The sequence below is a fragment of the Uloborus diversus genome, chromosome 6 (assembly GCF_026930045.1).
Source record: "Uloborus diversus isolate 005 chromosome 6, Udiv.v.3.1, whole genome shotgun sequence".
Lineage (NCBI taxonomy): Eukaryota > Metazoa > Arthropoda > Arachnida > Araneae > Uloboridae > Uloborus > Uloborus diversus.
This window is the reverse complement of record NC_072736.1, coordinates 91894994-91915532: the sequence shown is the minus strand read 5'-3', so window position 1 is coordinate 91915532 and position 20539 is coordinate 91894994. Positions and strand designations below refer to the sequence as shown.

General features: G+C 31.9%; 1 protein-coding gene across 2 annotated transcripts in view; it reads right to left on the bottom strand.

Annotated features, from left to right (window-relative positions):
• The window catches only part of LOC129224246 (protein CutA homolog), a 57206-nt gene extending 36964 nt beyond the window's left edge, over nt 1–20242 (bottom strand). Inside the window, exons 1-4 of one of the 2 annotated variants that reach the window (XM_054858673.1) lie at nt 20031–20242; nt 17352–17505; nt 12215–12274; nt 9081–9126 (exon numbers count right to left, since the gene is read on the bottom strand). In XM_054858673.1, coding sequence (XP_054714648.1) covers nt 9081–9126; nt 12215–12274; nt 17352–17485 — 240 coding nt within the window. In that variant the 5' untranslated portion in view covers nt 17486–17505; nt 20031–20242. Of the gene's footprint in view, nt 1–9080; nt 9127–12214; nt 12275–17351; nt 17506–19955 lie in introns of both variants that reach the window. The other variant, XM_054858672.1, reaches the window with a different exon arrangement.
• Between the last annotated feature and the right edge of the window lie 297 nt (nt 20243–20539).

Here is a 20539-nt window from a genome sequence, read left to right as displayed (position 1 = left end):
TTTGCAATTGTAGCTGAGTTATTTCTCTCAAATTCCCGAATCGGTTAATTTAAAATTTTTCTGTTTCAATGTTTCTAATTTCTGAATTACGATTTAATTATGTCATGTTATGCAAATCATCAACAAAATTCTCACGGAAATATGGTAGTAGTTTTATTTTCAGTTGAATGACCATTATTTCTTTTAACTTATCGAATTCTGTAATCTTACTACCATTTTATTCCACTCATGATAAAAATTAAAAATGGTTTACCTAAAAACGCGAAATCTCGCCAAGGTAACTTTGCTCGCACAATACTAAAACTATAACCCTAAACAAATTTGGCGAAACCTTTCAGCTGAGAATAAAAGGAATAAAGTAAATTCTTTCTCGGTTAAACATTTTTCATTTTGTTCTATGATAATGTATTCAAGAAAATATTTTGCATACTGTCCATTCCAACTGAATGCTGCTGTAAAATTTGGTTAGTTAAATTAATTTAAGATTTAAAAAAAACCCGTATTCTTACAAATTCATACAAAACAATAAAAATTTTTACCTTGTATAACGTTATCCAAGTTTGTTAATCCAGAGTTTTCACTTTAACCATTTCTCAATCAACTCACATTTTAGAAGGAAATAAGGAAAACTAACATTATTCTGAGAAGTTCGAGAATCTAAGGGATGAAACAATTTCTGTAGCTGAAAACTACAGAAATCGAACTAAGACACATCGATTGCGTTAATAAGTACTCAGAACAAACTGCCTGGTTTTACTTCAACAGACACACATGGAACGCAACGTGGCAAAGTTTTAGTTTTTCCGGCAGTTTTGTAAATCACCGCAAGGTAGCGTATTTGAGCGCTGGAGTTGCGAATTTCTTTAAGTTGACATTTTATTGTTTTTATTTATTTCGGTAAGTGCATTAATTCATTTAAAAAAATATTTTTGGCAACAGGGAAAATAGAAACGATTTTTTTTTTTTTTTTTTTTTGATATGATGTATTTATTTTAATGAGCTTATTAATTTTAATTATTATTTTTTCGTTTTGAAAGTTGTTAAAGATTTTTTTAATGGAAAAAAGTGTATTAGCTGCTTTGTTTAAAAGGTGCTGCTATTTTATTTGTTCGTTTAGTTTATTTTATTTATTTATTTATTTATTTATTTTTTACGTATCTAATTTTTTCAGATGAGTGAGGAATATTTTATTCCTAGAAATTAGCTTAAAATATTAAAAAAATATGTTTGAAACAATTTGCGATTTTAGCTAATTTTGAGAATTTTGATCAGGTACTAGACAGTAGTATGGGTATACGGGAAAGTAGGCTCGTATAGCTCTAGACAGAACTTCTTGTTTAAAAATAGCGTTAGGGGGTAAAACCATTAAGTATTTTATTTATTATTTTACATACGAAGTTATTCAGGGAAAAATATTATGGTATTTCCACAAGAGGGTAATTCACAACTTGTTGCAATATTGCTTTTAAAAAATAAATTAAAAATGTTAACTTCAATAAAGATTTTCAATTATTTATTTTTTAGTATTTTAATATACTACTATGAAGAAATTCGCTAAAAAAAAAAATAAAAATATTAAACTACAAAAGAGCAACATATCGCAATAATGCATTAAATAACTTTAAATCCAATAAAAAATTTAGTAGGTTGTTTGTTTTTGTTTCTTACTTGAAATTAATTGAATATTATTATACTTGGCTTATCCTGACTTTAAGCTGACATCTTATTGTAGTTCAAAAGGACAGATTATCTTATTTAAACTCGATCTTTATAATTTTATGTGCAACACATTTTAAATTTTCGCAATCTGCACAGTTAAATATTAATTATTACAAGAGCTATTTTTTATAAAGGACGCACGTCCCCCAACTGTGGTGTATAGTATACATCTGAGAAACAGTTAATAGAAAAACAGAAACCTAATGTGCTTCAGATCAAAACTCTTTCTGTTAACCTTTAAAAAAAAAAAAAAAAAAGAAAGAAAAACATATCTTATAAATGTTAAATATTATATGTTTTCAGTTGCGCTTCCGTTCAGGTTATTTTCATTTACAGTTCAACTTCATTTTTCCGAACTAACGGGGACCAAAGGCAATCCTGATGACGAAAATCCGGATTGCCTTTGGTCCCCGCTACATTAGTAATATATTTGTAATACATTCGTAAATAAACAGACTTATCTTTTATAACAGCAAAAAACACTGTAACAAAATTACATAGGATTGTTACTCGCAAACACTCAATCATTTATAGTTCAGCTGCTGTGGTGTAAGAATGACACTCCAAGTATGCCATGTTGTGTATTAGATGACTATAATTTATTGCATGTCCTGTGCAGGAGTTGTGTATTTAATCAAAATAAAGAGAAATATTTGGTACAATGACAGTTTCGTTCCGGCTATCAAAATTTAGAATAATATCATTTCAGTGAATATATTTTTTAACTTTAAAAATTTGATCTGGATAAGCCGGAGATCGGGATAAACGGGGGCAAGATAAACGAAGTTCTACTAACAAGGTTCTACTGTAATATGCATCAAAAGTACCAAAGAAAAATTCAAGTATAGAGCCATAAAAAATAGCTGATTTCTGACACATTGATTGACGTTAATGATTTAAGCATACTTAAAATATTGTGTGGGTGGAAAAAATATATTGAAACTAAGTCGAAAATTTATCGTTTTAGTTCAATTTGTCCTCAAAATAACCATAATATTTTCTAAAGCAAGATTGGCAGCCTCCCGAACTTTAAATTGAATCTCTATTATTATAGTGCGAGATTTTTTCCCAAGAATGAGAAAAATTATAAAATTCAACAAATTTGTATTACATCATTCAAATTATATAAACAATGCCTTACCTATTCTCCTAACGTCTTTAGCATTTAACCACGATGATAAATAAGATGAAGATTGTTGGGGGCCTCTTTTTCGTGGTCTTTCGCTCTCTTTCTGAATTCAGTTTCAAATAGTTTTTTCGACATATCTTAAAATTGATTTAAAACTATACAAGATTAGCAAAAAATATCCTGAAAATGGAGTAAAAAGCAGAAAAAAAGTTCATGGTACGAGCTAAAGAAGATACTCTTTATTAGAGAATGGTTCTGTTGGATAAAAATAGTGGCTCCAATTCCTAAGTCATGGGCTACTGTCAAGGGAACAGTGTAACGATTTTCCCTTAGGCCCTTGGGGTGGGGTAGACAAGTTCTCGTCATTGTAAAAGCTGAGAGGAAGACATCATGATGACAGCTTTATGACGTTTAATTGTAGAAAAAGGACATTTGAGCATTTCCACTGTTTTGCATTGGTGTGTACTTCCCTCAGCTTAGCTCCCATATTCCTCCTCCGAGAGGAAAATTCTTAGATAAGATATAACAAGTATTGGTCACTCTGAGAAAACACCTTCATGCTATTTACTGCGCCCTCCTACTCTCGCTCTGTCTATCCATCCCACTCTTTATCCACATTAAACCATGCAAACTTTCTGCCAGCGCCTCCTGCACAGCGTGTTTTTTTTTTGGGGGGGGGGGGGTGGCTTCTAATAACTTGTCCTTTTTTTTAAAATTAAATATAAGCATTTATTTAGTCAGTTTAGCGCTCCCTAAATCTGGCGCCCGGGGCACGAGCCCCGCCTGCCCCCCTCTAGTTACGTCTCTGAATATGGTACAAATTTTCGCTTACTGAAATTCAAGATCATTTTTTCCTTAAAAAATGGGTTTTTTTCTTCCCAACAAGAAATAGTACTTTCTCAAGAATATGTGACACATGTTGCAGCATCCTGCTGTTTCTACTATTTGAGCCACACAAAGTAAAAGTTTGTGTTCTATGTATTACCTTTTTCTGTAACTCAATCTATACATATAATAAAATAAAATGTTTGTGTGTGTGTGTGTGGCGCGCATCCCGGGAAAACGGTAAGGCCTAGAAAGATGAAATTTGGTATACACATGTAGTTTTTGCTGAAGTTGTGCACCTCGGGCTTCGATTTTCGATATTTTAATTAGAAAAAAAGTTATTTAATGTTTTATGCGTTTTTTTTTGCACTTTTTACCTCACAGACCCCGAACCAATCGCACCACACAAATGTTTTTTGTACTTTAGTGTAGGGAATTTAATTTTAAATATGATGAATGAAAAAATTTTGAAGATAGAGCAATTTTTGTATTTTTTATAAATTTTTGAAAAAACCTTTATTTTCATTTTTTTCTGGGTTTAATTTTTTTTTTGAAACCCATCCTGCAAAAAGTATTGAACCCTCAATTCTAAAAGTTTAGTTGGTAACAGTAAAAACATTCTGCCCCCTTCAGAAGAAAAAAGTTTTTAAAAATACGCAATAGGTTTTTTTTTTACAATTTTTTTAATGGCAGAACACAACGCGAGCTGTTCACTTGCCGGATGAGTTCCGAACTTACCTCATCAGGTGATCCAACTGAAATTGTTTGCCTTCTCTTTACCTTTTTTTTTTTAGTTTTTTATCTTTTTGCAAGCGCTAATTTTTGAACACTACGGGGAACATAGAGCCTTTTTTTTTGCGGGCTATTTGATAGATAGAGGTTGAGTGGACAAAAAATGTTTTTGTTTTCGAATTAATACTTATTTAAAAAAAAGATTGTACTGTCAGGAGGTAGATATGCCTAGATCGTATAGCTTGATAGATAGACAAATATAAAGGTCGATATAGTAGGTGGACAGCAATAAAGAGGCATGCCCGTCATTTAAGGAATTTCAACGGGGTGTCAGTGCCCCCCCCCCCCCACACACAATGACTTTGAAAGAACAATGTTTTCACATAAAAGTGGAAGTGCTTTTTGTTATTTTTCTACAAAATTTGCATGAAGAGTACGTCATTTGTGTCTCCCCTCCTCCTCCTTTAAAAATATTCCAAACGACAGAACTAAAGATAGATATAGAAAATATTTTATTCAAACTACAAATGATATAGATAGATATAGATTGATTGATACCGCCACGAAATTTGTTCAAGCAGTCGCCGAAGGAGGCAACATCGGTGTAAAAAGGCGAATGATAATATTGATATATAGAGAAACACACTGATTAATACCATCCCTAAATTGTCTAAGCAGCCGCCAAAGGCGGCAACCCTGGCTCAAAAAGGCGAAAGGCGGACCAGCTGGTCATCGCAGGCGGCTAGTATAAATTCTGAAAATTAAGTTACTTTTATTTCACTAAATTCATACACTATATACAAAATTTTGATAAAATTTTAAAATGATAATGAAATAAATGTATTTTAAATAAAATGGTGGAAAAGAAGAATATGAGTACTTACAAAATTTGACAATTTGTTTCCAGTTGTATGTAAAAAAAGTACTTAAAAAACTAAGCTGAGATAACATTAAAATTGTAAATCTGATTCATCACCCACACATTAAAGATTAATGTTTAACCCATAACAGGGGATGTGAAAAAATTGGACGTAGCAGAGGACGTGAGGTCTCAGAGACTGCAGTACTGAATAACTTTTTTTTTTAAATCATGTAATTAAAATACAAGCCTGTAATTTTTATTAGATGTTCATTGAACTTTTATCTGCTTGGAAAAATTAATACTTTTTGTTTTGAATTGAAATAAAGTTTTTTCGAGGTAGTTTTGCCAAAGATTGACCATTTTTTGATAAAAATCATGAGCTGCTGCAAATTCGTAACTACTAACAATAAAAACAAATAAACAGCTTATTAATTATTGTATCTTGGCTATTTAATATGTAAAGAAAATTTTAATACCAGAAAATTTGACATTGCACATTACAGAAAAATTTTGACAGTACCTGAACTTTTAGAATTTCACATCATGTTTTCTGAAGTAATTTAATCCTCATCTTCCTTAGAGCATCTGTTGCATAACTTTTGGGTGCATTCCAAACAAACAGTGCTATTACACAATAAGCATGAATAAGCTGTATTCCTTTTCTTCCTTGGTGGGCACAAACGGCATGCTTTTCTTGATTTTGGGTCTTTTGAACATGGTTCCACATTCTGAGATTATGCTTCCTTTCCTAAAATCTGCTTTATTGTTAGGCACAATTCTCTGTTTATTCTTGGATTTTCAAACCTTTCTGTAATTGAGGTAGAACCAAGTCTCCGGCCAAGGATTTCAAAAATACCATCCGGGTCATAACTGCGTTTTGAGGACAGCCTTGATGCAAAATGTACGTGTTCACTGTGCTCATATCTAGTAGTATGTAGAATAGAACCATAGGCCAACGAGATGTTCTTCTGCTGCATGAATATACAGAGCATTTTTTGCCTAATGCATCAACACCACCTTTAGTTCTATTATAAATGTGACGATTTCCGGTTTTTGTATCTCTGGGTCTGTTTTAACCGAATGATGCATAGATGACATCAAAATAACTGCTCTTTTTTCCTTAGGAACAAATAAAATTAAAGTTAAGTCCTTGGTAAAGCCATATATTGTTGTCCTTCCCGGTCTTACCTGGAAGAAAGTTTTTCGGAATTCTTTTTATTTTTTTAACTGTTCCAACATATGTCAATCTCTTTTTTAAGAGTTCTGTGGTTAATTCCATGGAAAAAAACCAATTGTCAGCGGTTATATTCCAGTTGGAAATGAAAATAGGCTTGCTCAACAGTAAAAGAGCCTGCGTTGGTTCGTTAAGTTTTTCCAGTCGTCTCCTACACCAAACCCATCCGAATTTTTTCCACCGTATAGATATGCATTGTAAACATAATTATTTCGCGCATCCCTCAAGCTTATAACTTTTAATCCATATTTTACAGGCTTTTGCGGCATATACATTTTAAAAAGACACCTTCCTCTGAATCCTTCGAGCATTTTATCAATGCATGTGCAAGTGCCTAATGCATTCTGCGAGTTTGAAATGAATAAATTCATCACTTCAGAAATAAGTGCTGCAGGATCTGATTTCTTTCGTTCATCCCTATCATCTGGGTTATCAAATCGTAAATTTGAAAGCAAAAATTTAAAACGTTTCATCAACATCACTGCACAAAAAATATTGTGGCCAGTTCCATTTGTGGCAAAAAGACTTTCCATATCTTCATGATTGGCTTTAAAAACTGATGTATATATAAGTAAACCTAAAAGTGCTCTCAGTTCATCAATGTTGGTGTTGTCAATTTTCCTTTAACTGTATCACAAACAATTTTTCTTTCTTTCTATCCTTAAATTTGTTCATTTCACAGTTATACATAACATTTCTTCAATTTCTTCAGTAAAAAGCAGATCCCATACAGTTTTTGGATTAGGATTACCAATTGTTCCATACGGTTTTAGTCCGGGAAGTCTTATTATGTTGTGGGCTGAAACTCTAACATTCTGATTAGGTTCGACCGAGGACTATTTGAATCTATTTCTTCTATAGTAGTATTTCACTGAATTACTAGTTTCTTCCAAATCAGAAAATTCGTCGCCATCTGAATAAATTTCCGAATCTGTTGAGTGGGAACTTTCACAAATAAAGTCTTCATCACACAATAATCGTCTCCACTAAAATCACTCCCTACTCATCGAGAATTTTTTGCAGCTCTTCTGCATAACGCGGATCAGAAGCAAGGGCGCCTATATGCAAAATTTTAAGGGGGGGGGGGGGCTCAAAAATTTTCCCATGATTTAACAGAATATTTTATCCATAGACACGGATTTCAGTACAGATTAGAGATATTAAAATCTGACATTTTTAATAACTTATTCATTAATGGCTGGGAAAGAAATTATTATACATTTTTGCAAAGAAAAAAGCATTAAAAGCAAGGAAGTTCTCATTTCTAAGGGGGGGGGGCTTGAGCCCCCCCTTGCCCCCTATATGGGCGCCTTTGATCAGAAGGATGAATATATCTCTGCTGACTTAACTTGAGAGCCATGTTCACTACTGTCAAAAATTGTAACATTGAAGCGGAGGTGAGGTCTCACAGACCGCTCTAAAGAATGCATTGAAATTAAAACCATATGTATTCGCCAAAACTTCCTGATAAACCAGGGGGGGGGTGTTCAAGGTCAAAAAATCAAGAAGCTATTGGGAAAAACAATTCAATCGGACGAAGTATAGACTAGGGGTGATAGGATGAAAATTTGAGCGGTTTGTGAGACCGCACCTCCCCTGTTAAGGGGGTAGGTAGACTCTAAAATAAAAAAATTCAACTTCTGCTAAGATTGCAAAAAGATTTCGCATTTCATCTCAAAGTTACTGCTTGTAAAGTAGGATCAGTTTAAAAAAATCAATAAAATGTCCAAGGGAGAGATTTTTTAAATTATGCTGAAATATTTATAAAACCTGTTGTCTTTGAATTTAATGTTCAGTTACTTAAATATTTACATTTTATCGTAACTTGGTAAACTATTTCACTTTAATAGGCAGTAAATGCTGCCTCAAGAGGAATGAGATTGTGCATTCTATTATGCATAGAATCAATAAAGTGTTGCAATAATAATGTATTAATGTAATATATTGTAATGTGCAATTTGTATCAAGCTTGTAATGTAGCCACTTCTAACTTGCATATAACTATGCTGCTTGTTATGAACATAGATCATACCAGCTATCAAGTTAAGATATGGGTGACGACTAGAGTTGGATTATTTGCAAATGCATATGTGCAATTGTATTCATATGCACTAATGTCAACTAGAATAAAGGTTTTTTGAGGTTGAAAAACATGACATTTAGAATATCATGCATAAGATTTTTTTTTCTTCATATTTTTATTGTTGCCCATTTAATTTGAATTGAAAAATAAAGCAACTGACGAACACTAATTGAAAGATTGGTGCATATTATGGCTTTAAAGCATATTAGCATAAGGCATTAAAGCATAAAGCAATTAGCTTATCTCAGCTAATTTTAACTATTTCCTGTAATAATAAAATATTCAAGTTATACATTTTTTGAATCAAATTTATTTTTTAATTTAAGTCATTAGCTATACTGAATTTAGAGCTATTTTTCAATAATTTATGATTATTTTAAAGAAGTAAAACAAATTTAAGTCGTTATGATAAAAAAAACTTTTAAAAGTTTGAGTCTATAACTTTGTCTATCAGTATGAAAGAAAAACATTTTTACAAATCAAAAAAATTACAAACCATTAAAACTTCAGCATCTTTTTGAATTTCTCCTTTCCATTCGTAACTAAAAAATAAATAAGCAAATCAGATTAAAATTCAAATAATTAAACATTTATTCAAATAATTAAGCACTGCCAAGAAAAACAAATGGTAGCAAGATTATGAGCAAGGGGAGTGCAAATCAGGGAATTTTGTCTAGGTGGTAAGATCGCCCCATTTTGTCATCTTCTTCATTGGAACTAGATATAAACACTTAAGGAGGATAAGTAAGGAGGGTGACAGTTTCACAATGGGGTCGTTTCCAAAATTTTAAATTTTTTTTTTTTTCTGAAAGAGCATGCTTAAAAACATAGAATCTGACCATTTTTTAAATAATTTGTTTAAGTTTAATATTTTTAAAAAATTACTTAAATCGGTGCGCTTTTATTGTTTATGCTTCTGCCAATGACATCACAAATGATAAAATGCCATTCAGTGTTGCCATTCACAGAGCAAAATATTTAATTCGCATCTTTACTCACGTGTATTGGCAATGATATGGTTGATGGCAAGCGTAGAGCAGTTTTAATTCGCTTCATGGTTACCATAACGTGGAAACGCAGAAAAGATGCGCCAAAGAGCGTCATTTGTGATGTCATCAAGACTATGCCTTTTTTTTTTTTTTGCTTATTCTATCAATTTCAGTGACAAAAAGTTCTACTTTTGACTGAAAGAAACAACCCCATTATAAAGAATGAAAATCCTTTTTCTGGAATAAAGATTAGTAACCTCAATCAGTTATTGGGAATATGTACTATATCGAATTTCTATGTTACTATTTTTAATACTTTTGAGAAAGCTAGTTTGTGCTTTTGTTGAAATACCTTAAATGAAAGTAATCTCATAAAAATGATGTGAAACTAAAAGTTGATTGTAAAAATCAAAAGTGTAACAAGATAGAAGCAACCTGAGCAGCCAACATTGACTGATACCCTAAGTACACTTAAATTTCTTTTAACATATATCAGGTTCTCAGGAGCAAAGTTAAAACTCACAACCAGGGTTGTAGTTTTGGCCAGAGGACAAAACTGATTTTGGTCATGCCACTGGCAAAAACCAGCCAAAACTGGATTTGATCACCATAGAGTGGCGAAAACTGTATTGTATAAAAGCACACTAATATGTGTACACATACAGTGTGTATGCAGAATATTACACATTTACTGCAACTTTTCTGTAACACTAAATATTATTCACAATGAAGATAAAGGACACTCGTTTATTTGGAATACTAAACAGCCTATAATATAAACTAATAGCTTTTCTTCACAAAACTTGTAACCTGTATTCAATGTATTAAAAAATAAGTAATATACTTAGATATAATTTGAAATTCATTTTGTGTGCATAAAACTATGAAACAAGTGTATGTATTGTGCTATTTACACTGTTTGAAACATATTATTGAACAAACTGATGTGTGCATCACATGACTTCCTTTTACTCCAATTTTAATGTTATTTTTCCATTATTGGCAATTTTAATGTGATTCAATAGTTTACTCTCTAAATATCACCAGCAGTGGCCAAATTGAAACCAGATTTTAAAAATAATCGCCAAATTTGTCCCCAACTTGGCGACTAAAAGACTGGTAATATATCGCCAAGTCTCCACCAAATTATAACACCACTTGAGTATACATTGAAATTAACAATGATTTCCCCCAAAAAAGGGGCAAAAGACCCCTTTAGAAATATCCGAATGCAACCAAAAGGGAAGGTGCACAACTAGACCCCACTAGGAGTCTACGTACAAAATTTCAACTTTCTAGGACATACCGTTCGTGAGTTATGCGACATACCTACGCACATACGGACGTCATGAGAAAAATAGTTGTAATTAACTCGGGGAATGCTAAAATGGATATTTCAGGTGTTTGTACCTTCTTAGGCACTTACATGCGTGTGGTTGGGTTGAGAAAAAAACTCAATATTAATTCGGGGGTGAGCAAAATGGAAATTAAGGCCGAATTTTGAGTGAAAATTTTTTTGCGAATACAATACTTCCTTTTTTGTAAAAGGAAGTAAAAACTATCACATAATTCTACTATGATGTGAATAACCTTTTGTAATATGCAGTCATTTATTACTCACATAGGGTGTAAAATAAACTTTTTACTTAAATAATGAATAGTGACTGATTTTGGAATTGATGTTTCATATTTCTTTTAAGTGTGTACTCATTAATTTTGATTTTTAACTTTATTATTTCCTACACTCAAGTCCAATGGCCAAAACTGATTTTATCCAAGATGGTTTTAACTGGTTTTATCCATGGTTAAAACCACCACTGGCCGAAACTCTAATGACCCTGGCAACAACTGAATTTCAGTTTATTCTTTTATAAATATTTTCCAAGTTTTTAAGTTGTATGGCTAATTTAACTTTATTTTGACAAGCAAAATATGTATATACAAAATACTAAAAGAGTGCTTTTGAATTAGGAAAATAATTTTAATCGTATCACATTCAGGCACTTTTTGGAGAATCATAGAATTAATTTTCTGAAAAACAATTTTCATTACTCATAAAGTAATACTTAACTAACTTTTTGACACATATAATTTTCAAGCTAAAATATTTAGCACTATAAATAAATAGATTACTTCAAACTAACATTATTCAGAAACTAAAAGTATTCTCATATATATAATAGCCAAACTCACTGATCTCTGATGTCTGATGTCATCAACAATGAAACTCAAACCATAGCATGCATGACAGCATTATTTCATTGTTGAAGCACCAAAAATTCAGTAAGTTATTTATAATTTGATAATATTTTTTGGCAATGTTTGACCTGCCGGAAAATGCTTTTTTTTTTTTTTTGCAAAAGGCTGAACTGGATCGGGTAACTTAACTGTTTTACTGGTAAGACTAATAATTTTAGGAGAATAAAGTAGCAAAAAAAATGGTCAACAATTAATGCTATCCACTGGAGTTTAGGGTTAAAATTTTACCAAATAGGCAATTGCTTCATTCAAATGTAGAAGCGATTTTCACCACTCATACCTTGATGGGCGATTTTCTAGTTATTAAAGAACTATGAGTTGAAAATATTATACTGCCAGAATAAAATCAGATATAGCAAAAATGACGTCTTACAAAACTTACATGGAATGTATTCCTGGAATTATATTGACACAGCCAGCTAACTTCTCTTTCACTAAACCTCTAAAAGTAAACATCATAAAATACATTATGCAGCAGTAATTTTTATAGAATTGTTACGCCAGTAATTTATTTTTAAAAAAAATGGTTTTACACTGCAGACTGGTTTTTATGAAATTTTAGAGGAGATAATAAAAATCGAAAAAAAATCTAAGACTAGATGGTTATAAGCATATAATAATATCATCAATACAATGTAGAAATACTGTGCAATGTTCCTTTTACTAAGCAATCAAGATCGTTTCTTGCTTTCACTTTGCCTATGGTTAGACTCTTATCTCAAATCTATTGTTTTTGTGCTTGGCAGATGGTTTGATATTTTCCTTTTATCTCATTTACAATATATAAGAGATTTCATGATTTATAAATAATACAATATTTAACAGAATCTTTTATTTAATCAGGGGTGACCCCCCCCCCCTCCCATCAAGAGCAAGGGTGCGCCTTTCTCCTAAATATCGCGAAGAGAAAGAGCCTCCCTCCCCAAAAAAAAGAGGAAAATATCCCTCAAAACACCCTCCCCCTTAAATTTTCAATGGTGCAAGCTGCACTCCCCCCCCCTTAATAACCCCTGATTTAATAATACAATTGCAAACATTTCCTATTGCATATATAATTTATTTTTTGACGATTGCTTAATGTTTTACGGTGTAACTTTAAAAATATTACTGTTCATTAGCTCTTTTAGTATGATATTTAATATGAATAAAAAATCTGCAAAGATTTTAATCAACAATGATCTCCAGGACAACATAAACTGGATTTTTATTTTTTCCAACATGCGTATGTAAAGCTCATATTTCTCAAAACATGCTAACCTAACATTGGAAACATGCATCCATAATAATTCAATGATGCGATTGAAATTCAATCCTGTTGTATCTGTGGCCACCCACATGTGTAGTTTTAGAGGGGGCTAAGAAAATTTATGCTTCAAGGCTTTAATTTGAAAAAAAAAAGCTTTTATTTTCTTCTTCTTCTTCTATTACAAAGTAATAAAAGAAAGTTAAGATTCATGAAAATTTCCTTTTTTAAAATTTGATGAACTTTAACTATTTCAATGGAAATTGATGTTTTTGTTTTCTTCCGAACAAAATGTGTTATCTAAAATACCTTGTTATAATCCTAAAAGCAAAACCAAAGTGACTAAAATTAAAAATTTTATAAAGTAAAAGAAGGTTTTAACAACGGTCATTAATTAATAGCTTTGGTTGAAATTATTTGAATGATATTTTTGCTCAAACTTTATTTTAAAAAATCCCAGTAACAAAGTGTAGAGGGAGGCTTGAGCCTCCATCTGCCCACCCTCTATAGGCGCCCATGCTTTCAGCCTATAAATATTTCATTTATTTTGGCATTTGCAAGTCATTTTAATATGAGGGGGTTTCAAAAATGTAACAAGCCTATGCTGCATAAAAATTTATTCAGGAATTACGAAAATATATAAATTGTAAGGAGGTAAAGCTACAGATCACTACTCTGTATAGTCACCATACTTATAGAGGCATTTCTTCCAAGTGGTATCAAACCATCAAAACTGGCATGGAAAAAATCATGGTCAAGAATGAAAGCATGTCAAGATGGCTTGCCGAATCGCAGCATTGGTTCTGAAATACTGGCCTCTCAAGTGTTTCTTCAAAGATTCAAATAGATGGAAATCACTTGGTCCGAGGTCAGGTCTGTGAGGAGGGTGGTCCAATACCTCCCAATGCAAAAACTTTATTAGACTTATTGTTTCAATGGAAGACCATTTTTCCATCAACACAATCATCTTTTAACTGAGTGGTTCTCTGCCTGTGGTCCATGAGCAATTTTCATTTAGTCCAAGACCAGGTTAAGAGAAAATTTGGTACCTCAGAGGGAGAGGGACGTAAGTCCAAAAATTGCGATTTCCTGTTTATTAGTGCAGTGTATGTAGAAGCCTATTCTGCATCAAGCCATGTGAATATAATTTTTAAAAAGAATCCTTTCAATATTATACCAGAGTTAAAAGAGCGCATGTCCTATTTTTTGCATATGCCAGAAAAAAGTTTTTCTTCTCTCCTGTAAAATTACCTTAATGTGACTTGTGTCCCTCTGGCTCTGAGGTACCGAATTAATCAATATCATTTTCATAGTATTAACCCTTCAAGCGGCCGTGACGTAAAATTCCTTCACCCAGCGATGTATCGAAGAGCGTCCGTGTCGAAAAATTTCGCCATGAATATTCTTCCATAGAATTTTACGCCGCAGCCGTTCTCGAAGCAGAGTATTCAAGGCCAAATTTTTCGACACGGCCGCTTTTCAATATATTACTGGGTGAAGGAATTTTACGTCACGGCCGCTTGAAGGGTTAATTAAATGTTGTAAAGAAAACATTTAGACTCATCTCATTTCATCTAGTACAGTTGTTTTGCTGAAAATACTCTTCTATCATATGCGATCCGCACAAAATTCGAGAGGATACTAAGCTGTCCGCAGTAGTGGAAAAGTACACAATTACTGTTCTAACTCAGGGTTCATACTCATTTTTAAAAGCCAAAATTAAGGACTTTTTAAGGACTCAAAACACTTTAAAGATGCTTTAAAAACAATAAAATAAATTTAGGTACACCATTTCTAAGTTTTCTGGGGCGGGGGAGGGGCAAAGTACTTGATACATATTATACATACACATACACAAAAGCATATTAACATTGTTTCCAAAATACAGAAAGAGGTGCAATTGAGTGGGATGTCCCATTATCAGTGAATTATATTTTAAAATTTCATACATCACAGGGATGAGAGTGGTAAAGGGCAAAAAAGATTAAATCCAAAACAAAAAAAGATTTCCTAAGCTCAGGGGAGAAAAGGGATGAGATCAAATTAGCCCCTGAGAGAGAAAATCCATGACATTCCAAAATTCAACAAAAAATGCTAATTAACCAGTTTTAAAGACACTAAATTTTTGCTTGAAATAATTGGGTAGTAATCAATACAATAAATGACACATGTTGTTCTTAAAGTATAATATTCATTTTTCAAATTTCAGTTATAAAAACAGATCAGGAAAATGGAGATCTGTAGAAAATTAGTTTTATATTAAAGCATTATTTTTTAAGTTTCCTTTTAGCATACGTTATTGGAGTGAGAGGTAAATTGAAGGAAAAGAAATCAAACCTCTTTTTCTCAAGATATTTAAGTTATGGTTTTGCTATTATTGCTTTTCATTTGTTATTGTTACTAACATCCCATTTTGTTCAAATTTGCAGTATTGCACCATTTCTTGCAAGTTTATTTCCACATATAAGTTTAAATTTTGAAAAAGAAGCAGCAAATTCTAACCTCTCCTGAATTTGGAATAAAGAGTTGAGGGAGCCAGAGTTCAATAATTGCTGCATCACTCAATAACATCAATTTTTCATATTTTTTTAGAGAAAAGTATCTTTTTTAACTAAAAAACATTTGAATTTAAGGTATTGAAAATGAGAACATAAATTTTAAAATTAGGTTTTTTTGTAAAAAAATTATTTACAACAGAGTAAAAAATCTAAGTTTTCTTTATGTGGTAATACATACTTTTCACAGCAAGAATTGAAAATAAATAAATATATAATTGGTTTTCCATTTCCCTTGCATTGGAACTCATAATTTGGTTTAAAAAAACATCATAATAATATTTCAGGATTAAAAAAACAACAATTCGAAGTTGCTTCATTTAATCATGAAATTCCAAAAAAAATTTACAGGCTGTAAAACCTAAACCATTTGATTCACCATAAATATTTTGAACGCTTTCTAAAATACATAAAAAAAGGAACCACGCCAAGTTTCAGTACTATCTGAGACTGTGGGAGTAGGACCACATGTTTTTGATTGACTTTTGCATTTATTTAAAAATAAATTTAAGAAATAAAAATATAATTGAAATAATGAATAAAATAAGCAGATATAAAGTAGCATATGGTAAAAAAAACCGTCCAACATTAAAAATTATTGAGATATTTGAGGATACAAAAAAATTGAAATCTTAAACAAGGTATGCAATTTTCGATGAAACACGTGTTTGACGTCGCTGTCATGTTTCCTAAAAATATGTTTTTGGCAGATATTACGGAGAATGAAGATTTGAAGGGAGAAAATAGAAAAAATGGGACTGAGCTTCATTTAGTTTTTAAAAAATTAAGGAAATTTTCAGAAAATTAAGGACTATTTAAGGTTTTTTTACGGATCATGATTTTGCTTGATGAAATTAAGGGTTTCTTAAAGGTTTTTTTAAGGAAGTACGAACCCTGTAACTGACATTTTGTCCTGTTAATCGACATCCAGCTTCACTTACCTGTATTGTTTGAAAGCTCTGATCATCTTTGTTATCTTTAGCATGATTTTAATTCATACAGAGTATCTGCACACCCGTCGGAACTCTTGCTACCTTACATTTTGAAACATTTATGTATATGCTCATGTAAAGAAAAAGGATATTATAAATACATTACCATTTTTCTTTCAATATTAACAATCCATTTTTTTTTAAAACTAGTTCTAGCTATTACTGAGTTATTGATAGTTATTTTGTGAAAAATGTTATAAATGGCATATAAACTTATGCTGGCAAGTATCAACCAATGTTGCCAAAGATTCTAAGATTTTGTAGTTTATTACAGATGTAATTAAATTCACTTTTAATTCAAATAGGCTAGCATTCAAAATAAGGGTATAACCTAATATTTTAATCAATTATTTCATGCTAAGAAAGCAACTAAATTGCTGAGAGAGAGAACATCCAAGAGACTAAATAATGTTAGTATTTGAGAAAAAAATATAGAAAATTACATATGAGACAGTGAGAAGCAAAGGGATGTAAGTGGCAAAATTAAAAATTTGGAGATAACTGGAGCAAATGGAAGATGAACCTCTCTTCTATCTTGGGCCAAGAGATATATACTTGTAGCCCTGGTAGGTTCTGTTACACAGCAAAATTAAGAAAAAAACTTCAATGAAAGTCTACCTAGGACGTTATCTTTATACACGTTTTACTCAAAACTTGAAAATATCCATTTACATCCCTTTGCTTCTCACTGCCTCATATGTATCACAAAAAACAAAGATTTAAACTTACTCAGCAAGTTTTTTTGCCGCATCTTCATTTGGTGCAGTAACATAAGACACGGAAAATACATTTGTAAAATTTTCAGCTGCACTGCAGGCCATAGTAGACAATGATTTTCGAGCAACACTTAATATACTTAACATGCAGAAGATAGAGAGATAAACTGAAATAAATTGTTATCAAATTAATTTTTACTTTTAAACATAAATAATGTTTGAAACCGGGGATCTCCAAATTTTGGCCCGCGAGACTATGAAATCTACAATGAGCCTGCTTTTCTGCTCAATAAATCAGCAAATTGATAACTACTATGTATGTTTAATTACACTGTGAGAATTTCTTACATATTTACATTTTGTGAGTTTCTATTCTTCATATATTTGGGAAAATGGAACATTGATCATTTAAATATTTAGTACGGTCATGTAATTCAGGTCTTTATTCTATCTAAGTGGATTATTCTACTCGATTAAATTCGATTCGATCAAATTCTATCTACTAGTAGAGCTGGTGAGAAATCTGCTTCTAGGTGGAGTAAAAGAAATTTCTGGATGTGCCATTGGTAGAACAATTGATTGTATTCGATTCTATAGAATTTTGTTGGAAATTAATATGTCCCTTAATCTTACATTTTAAAAAATCATTACAATTTCTTGCATTGTTTCATTAGAAAAAAAGGACAATAAGACCCCCAATAAAAAAAGTTTGATTTTAGAAAAGGTAGGAAGCGCAAATTAGGAGAAATGGGATTGTGTTGGATTTATTCCGAAATAGAATGCCAAAAAGCTTTTCTACCTTGTTTAGTAAATGTAGCAGCAAGAGTCTAAATCTGCTATATCTGCTGGATAAGCTGAAAATAATTTTCATGCTTTATTTTGTCATGAATGCAGCACTCTCCCATTTCTTCTGATTTGTGCCCTTGCTTCTCCTTACAGGAAAAAAATGTTAGAGAATATTCTCAAGTCAATGAGGGATTAATAAGGTTATACAAAATGTTTCTAACAGTTATTAAATGGTTTTTTTTTAAATAAATAATGCTGGTTAATTTAAAATTTTTTAATTTCATGGATTTGGTAGCTACTGAAATAATCCTATTCAGAACAAATTTTTAAGTAACTTTGATGATTTAATATTTTAACCCAGTGATTAACTAATGGTGTATTGTCTGTTTTTCACAAGAAGGCACTTCTCCATACCCCCTTGAACGCAGAGTTCCATTTTACGCAGGGGTGATCGGTATGCAATCCATACACTTCTAAAGGAGACAACCAGACAGCCTTAACTTGGGACAGCATTTTAATGTGCAAAAAAGTCTTAGTGTCCTTAACATCACTTGCTTCACTTGTCTGTTGTCATTTTAGTTATTCTTACATTTTACACACTGCTGCTGTTTCAACAAAATGCTATGTGACCCGAATATACCTTCTGCCGAAAACAGCAAAATAGAATCATCGGATACCACATGACAAGGGAGGAGTCAAGTGCTACGGTTCTGATACTAGTAGATAAAAGTACTAAAATTGTGATACTTCCCGTGTTGATTTTTCTAATATCTGGTGAATGTTGAGAACTGAAGAAGATCTGAAATTTATTTTTAAATTCTATGAACATTATAACAACCCTTAGGTAAAACTGTAGTTTTGCACATTTCAATTAGTTTCAATGCAATAATATGCCTGTGAGTCTGAATTACAGTTTACTTTCCACCTCTGAGAAGATAAGCTATGGCCTAGAGCAAGTCCGTTTCTTTCAAGGGAAAGCAATCAGTAAGAAGAGGAATTGTTAAGCACAGAGTTGGGCTACTATTGCAACCCTTTTATTGGCGAGAAAATCCTGTACCACTTGCTACTTCTCACCTGAATTACATTGGTCGCCAAGCAATAACGAGAAAACTAAATCCTCAAGTTTCTAAGCTGTTTTTCCTCACCCCTATTTCAACAAGTGGAATTGTTAAATTGGTTGGGCAGCGGAGTTCAACTTGCCAGAGGTGGACAGTATGATGAGCTAACTCTCCCTGAAGGGAGACGGGAGGGTATTGGCCAGCGAGACTCAATATATTTTCAAATATGGACCTTTGGTCAAAAGTTTTGGAGAACCCTGATTTAAAAATTTATATGAAAACAATGTTTCAAAAGAAAAGTAAACACTACTCAGATATGAAAAAAATATATACCTGATACTCTGATTTTGGGCTATATATAAGAACAACATTTGAGATTGACATTTTTTGAACAACAACATTTTTTTCAAAGAGCATGTAACCAATTAAAATCAAATAATAATGATGACATAGTATTTTTTGTGATAAAATAAGAGTAAAAGAAAAACATAACGTAAATAAAGTAATTTTTCAGGACAATTTGCTTTATAGTTTTTTTTTTTTTTTTTTTTTTTTTTTCCACCGTCCTCACACCAAAATGGGATTGTTTTATTGCTCCATAAGAAAAAATCTACTATGAATACCATGAAAATTTTTTAATGATTATTTGAGAAGATATTTAGTAATAATATGAAATGAATTTAGAAGTTAAATAGATGTTGCATATGACATATCTTTCCCAAATTTTATTTATGATTACGTTTAAGACACTGTTGAGACAGTAAAAACTGTACCAAAATAAGTTTTCATAACTTTGTTTGAAGAAATTGAAATAGCACACAAAATCAACTAAAAGCGTATAAACATACCGGCGCAGCGATTTTTCCAAAACAAATATCAACAACACCTTAAAGAGTGCATCGAATTTTGACCAATGGTTCAATTCGATGGCGAACCGTCTAGTTATTAAGCTGCAATATCGTTACTACGCATGAGCAATTTGAATTTTGAAGACGAAGTACCAATCGCGGCATGTATTCTAAGGGAATTTTTTTGCATGTTTCTCGCATTTATACTGCCAACAACGTCTCATAACTGTTGTTGTTTACTAACGCATGCTGCAAAGCGTAATTTTTTGAACTTAATTAGATTGTTAATTTAGCAATAATTATGAATGTGTTTGCACAACATGGAAGAAATTTATTTTCAGTTTCAAGGTTAGTAATAGTTTCCGTATTTGGTACAATTTTAAAAGCATGTTATTTCTACATTTTAAGTTTGGTAAAATATTAGTCTTTATTGCAGAAACTTATGTTGGTTCTCCAGCAGGCCATTCATTTAGGGGGGTCAAATGACCCCTCCCCACCCCTACTGGGTT